This window comes from Dermacentor silvarum, chromosome 4 (assembly GCF_013339745.2).
Source record: "Dermacentor silvarum isolate Dsil-2018 chromosome 4, BIME_Dsil_1.4, whole genome shotgun sequence".
In the NCBI taxonomy this organism is placed as follows: Eukaryota; Metazoa; Arthropoda; class Arachnida; order Ixodida; family Ixodidae; genus Dermacentor; species Dermacentor silvarum.
This window is the reverse complement of record NC_051157.2, coordinates 65,082,930-65,094,938: the sequence shown is the minus strand read 5'-3', so window position 1 is coordinate 65,094,938 and position 12,009 is coordinate 65,082,930. Positions and strand designations below refer to the sequence as shown.

General features: G+C 45.9%; 1 protein-coding gene across 1 annotated transcript in view; it reads left to right on the top strand.

Moving 5' to 3' along the window:
* Positions 1 to 1,242, top strand: part of LOC119448658 (uncharacterized) — an 89,978-nt gene extending 88,736 nt beyond the window's left edge. Inside the window, exon 16 of the mRNA XM_049666450.1 lies at positions 827 to 1,242. Within this exon, the coding sequence (XP_049522407.1) occupies positions 827 to 1,012 (186 nt within the window). The 3' untranslated portion in view covers positions 1,013 to 1,242. The remainder of the gene's footprint in view (positions 1 to 826) is intronic.
* The last annotated feature ends 10,767 nt before the right edge of the window (positions 1,243 to 12,009 follow it).

Sequence of the window (12,009 nt, the reverse complement as noted above, 5' to 3'; positions counted from 1 at the left end):
ATCAGGCAAACGTGCGGCCTGACACTAAGCAATAAAATATTTTGTTCCATCCTTAGCTCTCTGCATTCTTTCCACAATCGGGTTGCATCGTGCCTGACCATTTACCAGTGCTGATCCGTCCCGTACTTACCTAACGTCGTATTTTACCGCGAATGCCACATTCTAGCAAATGCCAGATTTTGTCACCCTCCTGCTCGAACACAGCATTACATGCATCGCAGCGACTACTTGATTTCTTCGACAACGACATCGAATGGCTTCCGTAAGATGTTTTTTAAGCGCTTGACGACAAAAAATAATAGACTGTCGCCAACAAAGCGTGCGCCGACCGCGCAGGGCGTGCTGGACACAACCATTGAATTTAGTACAGTTAGAGACGGCTAGGACAACATACAGTGCTGCAGTTCATCGTTAAAAAAGGGCAGAGAGCGCAGAAAAACTATCGTAAGTTTAATGCAACCACGCAATGAAACCTTCGCAAGCTATTTAGGTTGATGCGTTGACGGGCTTGAATGAATGAATTAATTCTGGGGTTTTACGTTGCAAAACCATGATTTGATTATGAGACACGCCGTAGTGAAGGAACTCCGGATTATTTTGACCAGCAGGATATCTTTAACGTGCCCCCAATGCATAGGACACGAGAGTTTTTGCATGTCGCCCCATTGACGGGCTTGGGCATGTATGTACACTGATAGCTATAGCCTACAATTAGAGCAGTGATCCAAACTAATCGTATGTTTATGTTATACTTAGGAGCAAGACTGTCCTCTAAGTGGCTTATAAACTATTCTAGAAAAACAAATATCGTTCGATTTTATTTCAGATCTATTTTATGGGCCGAGACCTGCAAAAGCTTCACGGTGTACTTCCAGCTGACGTGATACCTGTGGAGTATGGGGGCACGCACGAAGACTTCGACTACTACAGGCTAGAAAAGGACGTGAAGAGCTCGAACAGCTACTTCGAGCACATCAGCCGATTTGGTTATCGCACAGGCACCCTGAAATAGCCATTGAATTTAGTCAGAAGCTATACGAGTTGTTTGTTATAAAGACTTCACGTTCCTCGTGACCAAGGCACGTTACAATGTGTTTGCTTAACTTAGCAATACGTCTCAAGTAGCATAAGTGACATTAGCTTATGTTACACGGGGTGATAATTTTTCAGTTTACCGGAATGTTTTAAATCTCGCCTGTTGCAGATAACATAATTCTAGTCCTTGAACTGCATCATTCCAAAGGCGAACATTACTTGCTCGAAAAATCCTAACGCATATTCAACTGATTAGAAAAATGCACTAATTAACTTCTTAATTACTTTACGGACATATTGCAATTTACGAATTGCTAGCCGGTAAGTTTGCAAGGCGTATCCACTTGGAATGAATTTACAGAATGACACCAGTTTGGAGATATGCCCCATCAAACTCGCCGTAAAAATGCACCGCTGCTGCACTTACATTTTTAACAAAACGCTTTTTTACGCATTGAATCACAAAAAGCAACTGAAACGTCCATGTATTTGGTCCCACACTCCGGAAAATATTATCTCGAAACTGATGTCATCCTGCTGATTCACTTCAAGTGAATAGATTTTGCAACCTGACCGGCTACAATTCGTAAATTGCAATATGTCCCGTGAAGTAAATAATTAGGAAGTTGGTGATCTTTTTAATGAGCTGAACATGTGTTTTGATTTATCCTGCTAGTAATGTCCGCCTCTTCGCATAATCCAGCTCAAGGACAAGAATTGTGCTACCTGCCGCTGGCGATTCTTGAAAATTCCGGAAAACCCGAAAAAATCACTGCCGATGCACTTCGTACAGATGGTTAACCAGCGAAGTTGAACGTGCGGACCCGGTGTTTACGACTGGGTTAATCCCCACGGTTGATTAAAATATTTCTGAATTAGTGGTTACGTCTTTGTGTTTCTTAATGAGGTTACACAGGCGTGCGGCTGCGATGCAGAGGAACAACGTCACTGACGGTATGGCCGCCGTCCGTCGTTGTCGCTTGCGTTCGATGTCTCGAGTTTGCTCGGCGGCGTGGTTAGCAGCATTCGTCTGCCATTGCCGTTTGCGATTCTTCGTAATTAAATTGCTTCAAGCTTAATTATGTCCATTACGGTAATTCAATAAACAGATCATACCCCCTTAAGCAATAGCTCATACCCCCTTAAGCAATGGCTCATACCCCCGTAAACGCGGCATCCCCATTACGACAACAGAAGAGAAGTGAAATTATAAGTTCGCTGGATGAGCGGCAATGGAGCCAGCTGTAAAAGAAGGCGACGACCAACGCGGGAGCAGTGGCACGAGCTAGTGCCGAGCACGAGCGCAACCCGAGGGGCGCCAACGAGCCAGCTGCGGAAGAAGACGACGACGCTCGAGCCAATGCTGCTGATGATAGTTTTCTGTACAGAAGTGACGGACAGACGCTTTTTCGTTTCGCCTAGCCATATAAAGCTTCGCTTTGAAATGATCATCCCGTATATGGATTGCAATACAGCGAGCTTTATTTGGTGCAGTAGCGCAATGAAGGTTGGTCCTTATTGTTACTTTTTATTTACTTGTAAGTACGTAGCTGGCTGATTAGAGACCTCTGAACTGTGAACGTCACTGTTACCGTGAAGTTGTTAGCGTCATTATAATCATGTTGTTTTGTTTCATACAGGGGCCATGGAGGGATTTCCTCCTTCGTATAAACATTAGATATCCCATAAAAGAGTACACAGTGTCGCAGCTGATAATAACAACGCATGGCAGCGCTTCTTCCTGAGCTGGTCAATTCTTAACTCCATTCTGGTCAATTCTAATTCTGCTTAGAACTGGGGGTTATACGCTGCTGCGTCTATCATCAAATACGATGTTCACGGAGCTTTGTTAAGAACTGGTCTTGCCCAAGGCACCAAGAACGCTCTGTAGGAGCTCGGGCTAAGTGATAGGGGCGTATCTTGGGAGGATGTTTTGATGTCCAAACACAGCCTAAAGAAAATTACTGCAGAAACGCCCTAGTGGGTAAAGGTGGTTGAGCGCACGGAAACACAAGGACAGAAGAAGGCACATTGGACGCACAGGGCGCTACTAACACCAATGATGTTTAATTCCTTCACCGAGGCGAACAAAAGTACCTTCAGCAATTGACGTCGCAGATCACGTGAATCACTTTACAATCAAAAGACAAAAAAAAAACAAAACAAAACAAAACAAACAGAGCACCCAGAATAACTCAGAAAAGTCAAAACGTCAATGCATGCCTACAAAATTTAATCATGCACTAACTGTATGATATAGTCACTTTTGACAACTGTAGTGGACTGCTTTCATTCTGCGTGGTATAGTTAATTGTAATGGCAACTGTACTGTGTGCCTTCTTTTTGCGCTCACTGCTACAACAGCTGCAGGTGTTCTTTATGCTTTCCTATGAAATACCAAATGAAATCGTTTAATTTTCTGTCTTATATAGAATTTTCGTCTAGGTGATAAATGGTAACGTTACTTATTGCGCCGACTGTAGTCGCCTACTTTCTTTCTGAGCCGACTGTAACTGTAGTGTTCTACAGCCATAATAATAAATCTCAGTATAGTTATACGTAGTCATAAGACATTGTCATATATAACGCGATAGGACCCTATGTAAATCTACCGAGGGCATCGTGTCACGCGTTACAGACGGACGGACAGATTTCCGAGGGAAGTAGCCCTAAAATGCTTACGCACTAACATATTAATACATGTTAATACAAGCATGCGGTAGACGCCCCTTGAAAATGCCACGGGTTCAAAACACACTTCTAAAAACTCCATGCTCTAGCGACATTCCTTGCTCGGCCACTCTTAATCACTCCTAATGAAATCGTGGCGGCGCCAGTGCCAAGGGATGTACGCGTTAGTCGCGCCGCAATCCTGCAAAATGGAGTGCACGGCAGGTTCCTAACCAACGGAAGGATACTGCTCCAACCCCAGGCGCCCAGCTTGAGAACCGGTGCCGAAGCGGTTGTGTTTTGAGCCGACCCTTTGAGCAGGGCGTACTGGGCGACTCCAACGCAATAATAATCTCGACATTTCTTCCTGGCTGTGTTATACTAGAATAAGGAACCATGCATTGGCTGTTTGGTCGTCGCTCCTTGGCTCCATTATTCCTCCGCCGTCACCATGGAGAAAAAAAAAAAAAAAACTGAGGAGAGGCCTTACCCTTTCCGCGTGGTAGGAGAAAAGCATGGAGGAAGTCACGTGGTATTTTTCGCTGTAGCGGCCATGTTGTCGGGGCACAATGGCGGTTTTGTTACGGTGGTGTGTGCTCGTGCATGTGCTGCCCCGTAGGTCTCAACCGTGGCAAAGGCGTCGTGTGCGCAGAATTGCGTTAGTTTCCGTGTTTTGTTCCGCTGTGTACCGTACTCTCCCGGTTGTTGTTGTGGCCAGGTGGGAGCTGGAAGAAGTAAAAAGCGTGAAACGAGCGCGCATGCAACGCTGTACACAACGTGCCACGCCACGTACGAAGGATGATCTGGGAATCTATTTGCCGTCTTCGGTGGATTCGTGCTAACGTGTCATCACAGGCTGAAACCGCTGCGCTTCAGAATATGTACGATAAACGCTTTGCAGGTCAGGGACAGCTGTGAAGTGTTCCTGCTTTTGACAGCGGACGATGCATTTGTGGCACGTAAAACAGCAATGTGGAAGAATGGGAAAGAAGCGGCTGGCTGTGAGTAAATAAGGGCCGACTCTCCTTACCGCAGACAGGGGATTTATACACCCCCCCCCCCCCCCCCCCCCAGGAGGATGCCGACATCCCCCCCCCCCCCTCCTACCCCCCAAATATCATTCCAGATCAACCCCTCCCCTCTTACAGGCAGGCACTCATCCTGGAAAGAAATTACGCTGAGCCCAATGAATGTGGAAGCCATGGTTGGCCTAGTAGTTTCACTGGATATTGTTTGTACCGGATTTTAGCGGACATGATGCGCATATACAGGAGTCCCAACTATCATGCACCAAGATTTTAAAATATGCAAATCCCACGTTGCTGGACAGAACCAAAGCAATGTTGCTTGCCGTCGCTTGGAGATACTCAAATTATTTTTGCATTCCGCCTAATTACATAATTATTCTTAATTATTCAACTTCTCAAATATTATAATTACATGAAAAGTGTCAATCAAAAAATTGTAGAGCAACATGAAAAACTCCCGATACAGCTTTCTGTTGCTCAATACGTGGTACATAAAAGTGTTTTTCCGAACACGCAAGAAGCTCGCGAATAACCGTAAGTGCCTCGAGCGGCCAGTCGCACATTAATTATGCTTTTATTCGCGGTGACAGAATGCCATAGGCGTTTAAATATAGTATTGAATGTATAATCCCGCAAGACAAGGGACACATTTTGGCCTTCTATACAGCGTTCGTTCATGCCCGCCTGTGTCCACCTTCGTTATAGTATTGTTTGCGCAACAAGATCAGCTCGACATGCACAAACAAGGCCGAACTCCCTTGTAACATGTGGTTTAATATACTTGCTTAAAATACTGATTAGTCTACTACTACCAATTATCAGCTCTACCGTCATGATTCGTTAAAAAAGCGTTCTGCCTTAATTAAATAAAATAACGTGGTAGAAAGAACGCTAGCCCCTTGAACCTCTTTCATCCCCCCCCCCCCCCCCCTTCCCCCCTTTACCGTGGTAACCCCACCTACGACGTACCGTGAGAACAATTTATCTCAGGCCACAGTCAGTGTATTTAAACGCGTAACAACGTTCTCCTCTGCTGGCCTCTTCGCCGGCGTGCTGTGGCCGGCCACATATCCGCGGTGCGCGGCCGCCCGAAATTGATTCAATAAAGCAAAACGATTCATATAAAGCCACGACCACAATATGCGTTTGCTCTCATACACTGCAGTTATAGGTCACGATGTGCGTAAAGTGTGCTGCCGGTAATCGACTGTGCCTTTCTTGCAGTGCACTGGGAATGCACAGATTTATTTTCAGAAAAGCCAGCAAGAGTAGCGGGGGACCGCCCTCACAGTCTAACTTGGGGAGTTCATTATGAACCCATTTCAGCGCTAGAACAAAATACTTCGACAAAATGGCTTAGGAAACGGTATCGCGATGGTATGCACCGCGATTGGATCCGTTGGTCGGATCACTACGGCAAGCGCCCGTCCGTGCAGCTCGGAGTGATTTCGCGGGTTGCCGCCGAAGACGAGAAATGTAAACAAGAGAGGAGAATCTGCCCCGACAAGATGGTGACGTAACGCCAACTTCCGGCGTCACTAGCGTCACTGAGCTTCGCAAAGGGTGACGTCAGGGCCTCTCCTTAGGTCTTCCTTCCTCCATCACCATCACCCACCCAGCACCGGAGCCACCTGTTGCCGGGCTCTGTATACGTAGCTTGAAGTTCTGTTCGACTTGCTGTAGAGGGCGCTAGCCGTAATCATACTGATCGCGTGAAATACCATAGATTTAATAACTACTCCATCAGCAAGGAGTTTGAGATACATTAAAAGAAGGAAAACGGAACAAGGTTTGAAGAGAACTACTGCTGTAATCGAACAACTACGGGAGTACGCGGGATAAGTGTGTACATGTGGAACGTTCGGTAAAGCACTGCTGCGCTTGATGTCTGCAGTGCTTCTCAGGGGTAGAAGTTAAGCAGTGGGCACACTGGAAAGCCATGCTGAGTGTTGCACCGTAATGCAGGCGCTGTGACACCATTCGACGCAAAGCCGAAAACACTTCTGAAATACGTTGTACGCGCTTGCCGCTATACCCGACGGTGTAAAGGTGAATGAAACGGCGCAATGCGATAACAGCTTCCTGCCGGGCGCCGTTTCGTTTGGTGTCGTGTATGACATAATACTTGCGATAAGAATAATCTTTGTAAAGGGTAGCTCCGCGATACTCGTGTATTTCCACGGAGTTTTCCTTCTCCGTGTACAGCGTTGTCCTTAACTTCAGAAATGCGGTTATGTAACAACGCAAAGAAGCGTAAGATTTTACTAAACGGAAGGCGATGCTTTGCATTTGTCTGCTTTTAAAACCGCTTATCGTTTTCCTCTTTACGCAACAACATGGCGCAACGGCATTGGATTGTGCCGCAGACGACAAGCTGCCGGTCAACTTCCTCCAAGCGCGGAAACGCCACGAGGAAGTGCTGGGAAGACTGTCCAGAAATACCCCTCGCGGAAAGCAAAAGCTCATCGCGGTAGACCGAGTTTCTTCCGCGGTCGCATTGTTATGTTGGCCTAACAGGCGGAAGCCCGGAAGCAGCTGGTCGTTGTACTGGGAGGCTCACGTGAGCAAAGCTCGAAAATACCCACAAGCGTTAGCGAGGACCCGAAAGATGCCCTGAACGACACACACAGGGAAGCAATTGTCCCTCGTTGCCACTGTTTTACAGTGTTATCCATTATAGGCTCTACAATCGCTTGGGCGTGTCCACAGGTGTCATTATATATAGCATGCTGTCATTATATAGAAACACAAAGGGTTCGACTCAGTACATGCCTACTGAATAACCATAACTGTTGGGGAGTTTAGCGCGTTTACGTATTTCTTTACGTGTATATAACGGCAGAAATCCGCGCAGATTTTTTGTAGGTGATAACCTAACGATTCAGTACGTGCTCCGCCCACCGCTTACGCACTCCGAAGCGTAGTTACCGAGAGGCTCCGATATTGAAAGAAATTCGCCTCCACCATGACGTCTCGAAAATAAGCGGGCCTAATTTTGCGGCGCATCTTTACAATTTATTTTTGAGAATATTATTTGCCACGGCGTTCTTAGGTTTTCACCGATTACACCGTACGTAAATGCTTAACGGTCGTGTGTTACGCGTGTCCTTACATCGATGGACACTGTTAATTGGCCTAACGTCCCAAAGAAACACGGGTGCCATAAGAGATGTAGTGGAGGTCTCCTGGACAATGTATAGACCACCTGGGTTGCTTTTAACGTGCACCCAAATTTAAGCACGCGATCGTTTTTGCATTCCGCTCCTATCAAAATGCTGCAGCTGCGGCAGGGAATCGAGCACACAACCTTATGCTTAGCCGTGGAACGCCATAGCCACTGACCACCACGGCATACAGGTGAGCATGCGCATAGTAACCGCTAAGCGCCAATGAAGACAGAAAAAAAGGACGCAAATGCAGGAGTTGTGAATCCGCATCGTACAATGCACTTAATATCTGAGTCATTAGTGTGTGTGCTTAATTACTGCGCGCAACATCACAGTATAGCGCACTGCTGAAAACAGTGTTGAGAAGTTTACGAAGTGAACCAATGAAAAGGTAGAAGAATATTCACAAGTCTGTAGCCATAGAGTTGCGCACGCTATTGAAGTCATTGCGTCGCACGTTGCGCAACGCCAAGAATTCGTAGTTATCGTATTAGTGTATCTGCGTAATATAGAGCGGAAATGGTGGCCGTCAGATCGACGTGACCGACGTTTCTTAGAGCGACAACTGACATGCAGTTTGAAGAACACAGAAGAACGTTATTAGTTGAAGATAATCCATTATAACCAGCAAATGCCACTTATACGCTCATATTAAAATAAAACAATGCAGAGATGTATATTTCGTAAGAAACCTTCTTATCTCTTCCACAAGAAAACGAATTCTGCACAGCAGCAATCAGCGTGTCTGGTGAACGCGAGCTGCAAGCAGGTGCTGCAACGACTGTGCACGGAGGCAACGGACTATAATATATATATATAGTCAACGAAATGGACACTATCCGCATAGCCTAACAGCTCATGCTGCAGTCAAGTACGTTCGCTGCCGAACTTTTTCAGTCGGCAAGCGAGCAGCTCGAGCTATGGAAATTGACAAATTTTGCTTAGAAAATGAAACAAAATGTGCGGTAACAGAAAAGAAGCAAGAAAGTAGAAAACAAGAACAATATTGTAGGAATAGACTCGTTTTTCTGGACGTAAATAGACATACACAGCGCGGTGTGTGTCTCTTTACGTTCATCCCTTGTTTTTTACTCGCTGGTATTTCACGATGATGAATAACCAACTAGCCCGAACTTCACCTCTAGTGAACTCGTTTTACATGCACTCATATGTTGCGTAAGCAATACATAGTTAGCTTCACAAGGAATTATCGTATTGACTTTTGATTTCGGCGGCTGTTTTCAGCTTGCACGTAAAAACCGTACCCTGTCGTTCTCATAGGCGTGAATCAAATAAACTAATAGTAAGCAAACCAGCTGACTTCAGTGATACAACGGGTTTCGAACCCATTTACAGCGACAGCAGCAGGCTCTCACAGGGGACACCGTTAAAGTTTTGGTGAACAACTTTTTTTACAGAGATACGCATAACGTATCGCGTGACATAACATAACATAACATAACAAAACATAACATAACATAACATAACATAACATAACATAACATAGCATAGCATAGCATAACATAACATAGCATAGCATAGAATAGCATAGCATAGCATAGCATAGCATAACAAAACAAACATAACATAACACAACATAACATAACATAACATAACATAACCTAACATAACGCGTAACTGAGGTTACCACTCTCAGCATGGTGCGCGGAAGCCCGTACACAGTGACAAGCACTGAAGCAGTGCAAGAGCGCAGTGGTTAGTGCGTCCAGCTCCCGACTGCACAGTCGAAAAGAAACGCACTTCTATATCGGAGCGACGGGCAAAGTTTTGTTTTTCTTCGCCCTATATTACGGAAGTGAAACTGAGGATGAATACCTAGCCTGACGACGACGGCCGCACAACCGAAAGGACAGAGACACGGCAAACCCAGTTTCGAGCACTTAGCTGCGCCCGCAGTAAAATCTGATCCGTTCTGAAACGAAATGGCCGCTGCACGTACGCACGCACGCTCACGCACACGCACATACGCACGCGCACGCACGCTCCCAGGTATCTTTGTCCACGCCGCTGGAAGTCAACGATCTCTACATCGTTGCTCCCATTGAACTAAGTCCCAAGGAAAAACAACTAGAACGAGATCGGCCAGAACGCGTGCAAAAAAGAAAAAAAAAAAAGAAAAGAAAAAGAAAGAGAGCGTCAAACTGTTGATGGCAGTGATAAGACTGGCTGCTGTATGGCGAAATCGGTGATACAACGATCGCTTTCTTTCTTTTTTATTTTCGCTTCGCACCCCTCGACTGTGCATCGTATACGCACATAACACGAGGTCACACACCCGCCGCAGCTAGTATTAGCTTAGAACTAGAAGGAAATACGTATTTGCTCGCGACTTGCACAAGACGTCGCATGACTGATGTTTGCTCGGAGGCAAACAGGACGTAAGTGTACTCGCCCCGCCAATTTCGAAAGCGGGCGAGTCTGCGCGGCTGCACCGCCACGCGTCAAGGGCGTGCCACTTAGCGTGTGCAAACTGTTCATGACGCAAGAACAAGCACACGAATGGGTACATCTTGACAACTCGTGACCGCGAACACCTTTGATACGACTCCCATCGAATTAATTGCCCTCATAGAGGTACCTCTTTGAAAAACTATGGGGTTTTACGTGCCAAAACCACGATCTGATTATAAGACACGATTATTTTGACCACCTGGGGTTCTTTAACGTGCACCTAAATCTAAGTACACGGGTGTTTTCGCATTTCGCCCCCATCGAAATGCGGCCGCCGTGGCCGGGATTCGATCGCGCGACCTCGTGCTTAGCACCCCGACACCATAGCCACTAAGCAACCACGGTCGGTATAGAGGAACCTCCCTTTCACCATAGTCATCGTCGTTATACTGGTTACAGTGGGGATATAGAGAACCACAGTCGGGCATGAAATGTTCACCGGACGCGATTTTCACGAAAATTACACATTTCGGGGGACGAACTCACAAAGCTCTTTGTTCCTGAGTGCTCTTTGCCATTCGCCGGCTTTTTTCACTAACAACATGTCTATCATCAGGATTCGGTAGCATTCTCCCTCACGAACAATTCTAGCGTAACCAGCTTATTTTGAATAAGGTCCCCGATGTTAACTATTTTAGCATGTCACTTCTACGTGAAAAAGTTACTGCGTAGCTTCCACAAACTATTGCGGTCTGCAACTCTGAATTTGAGGCTATGTGCGCAGACTCCGCAGGAATTCAGTATTTCTTTCTCGCATATCCAGCGCCCTCTAAGCTTTTCATACCGACTGTAAACCACTGCCGCAGAGCAGTGAAAAAGCCATTTTGGAAGGCAAATTCGGCGTAAGCAAATGAATGAATAAAACACACACAAACACATAACAGATGGCGGTATGATGCAGCATGGTTTCGAGTGCTGGGTGAGCGCGGTACAGTATTGGATGGTTGGTCGTTAAGAAGTTAACATATCATCAGAAACACCATAGTCGGAAGCTCCGAATTATATTCGACCACCTCGGGTTGTTTAACCGACACCTAAATCTCTTAATACAAGCATTGCGTGTCATCATCATCATCATCATCATCATCATCATCATCATGCTACATTTATGTGCACTGGCAGGACGAAGGACCTCCCCCTGCGATCTCCAATTGCGAAGTGCAACTGCAATTGCAACTTGCGATTCCAATTTCCACCTGCAAATTACCTAATTTCATCACCCCACCTATAGTTTCCTGCCATGCTCGACTGTGTTTCCCTTCTCTTGGCACCCACTCTGTAACTCTAATGGTCTACCGGTTATCTACCCTACGCATTACATGGCCTGCCCAGCTCCATTTTCGTGTATTCCTGTATTCTGCCTTTATTGCATACCTGCAACAACGTCGAGGAATCGTACCGGCGATATTGCGATCTGCAGAAGAACGCCGAAGACACTGAGTCAAAGTAGTAGGTGTTTTAGTTTTAGGTAAATGGTGCGGCATATAGAGGGCTACAGAACGGAATATAACATGCAAACCCCAACTAAGCAGTCTAAATAAATGGTTTTGCAGTCTAAACAAAAGGAATCATGCCATGTCCTGGATATATGTCCCATATGTTCAGTACCAGGCTCTAGAATTACAGCTTCCCTCTTT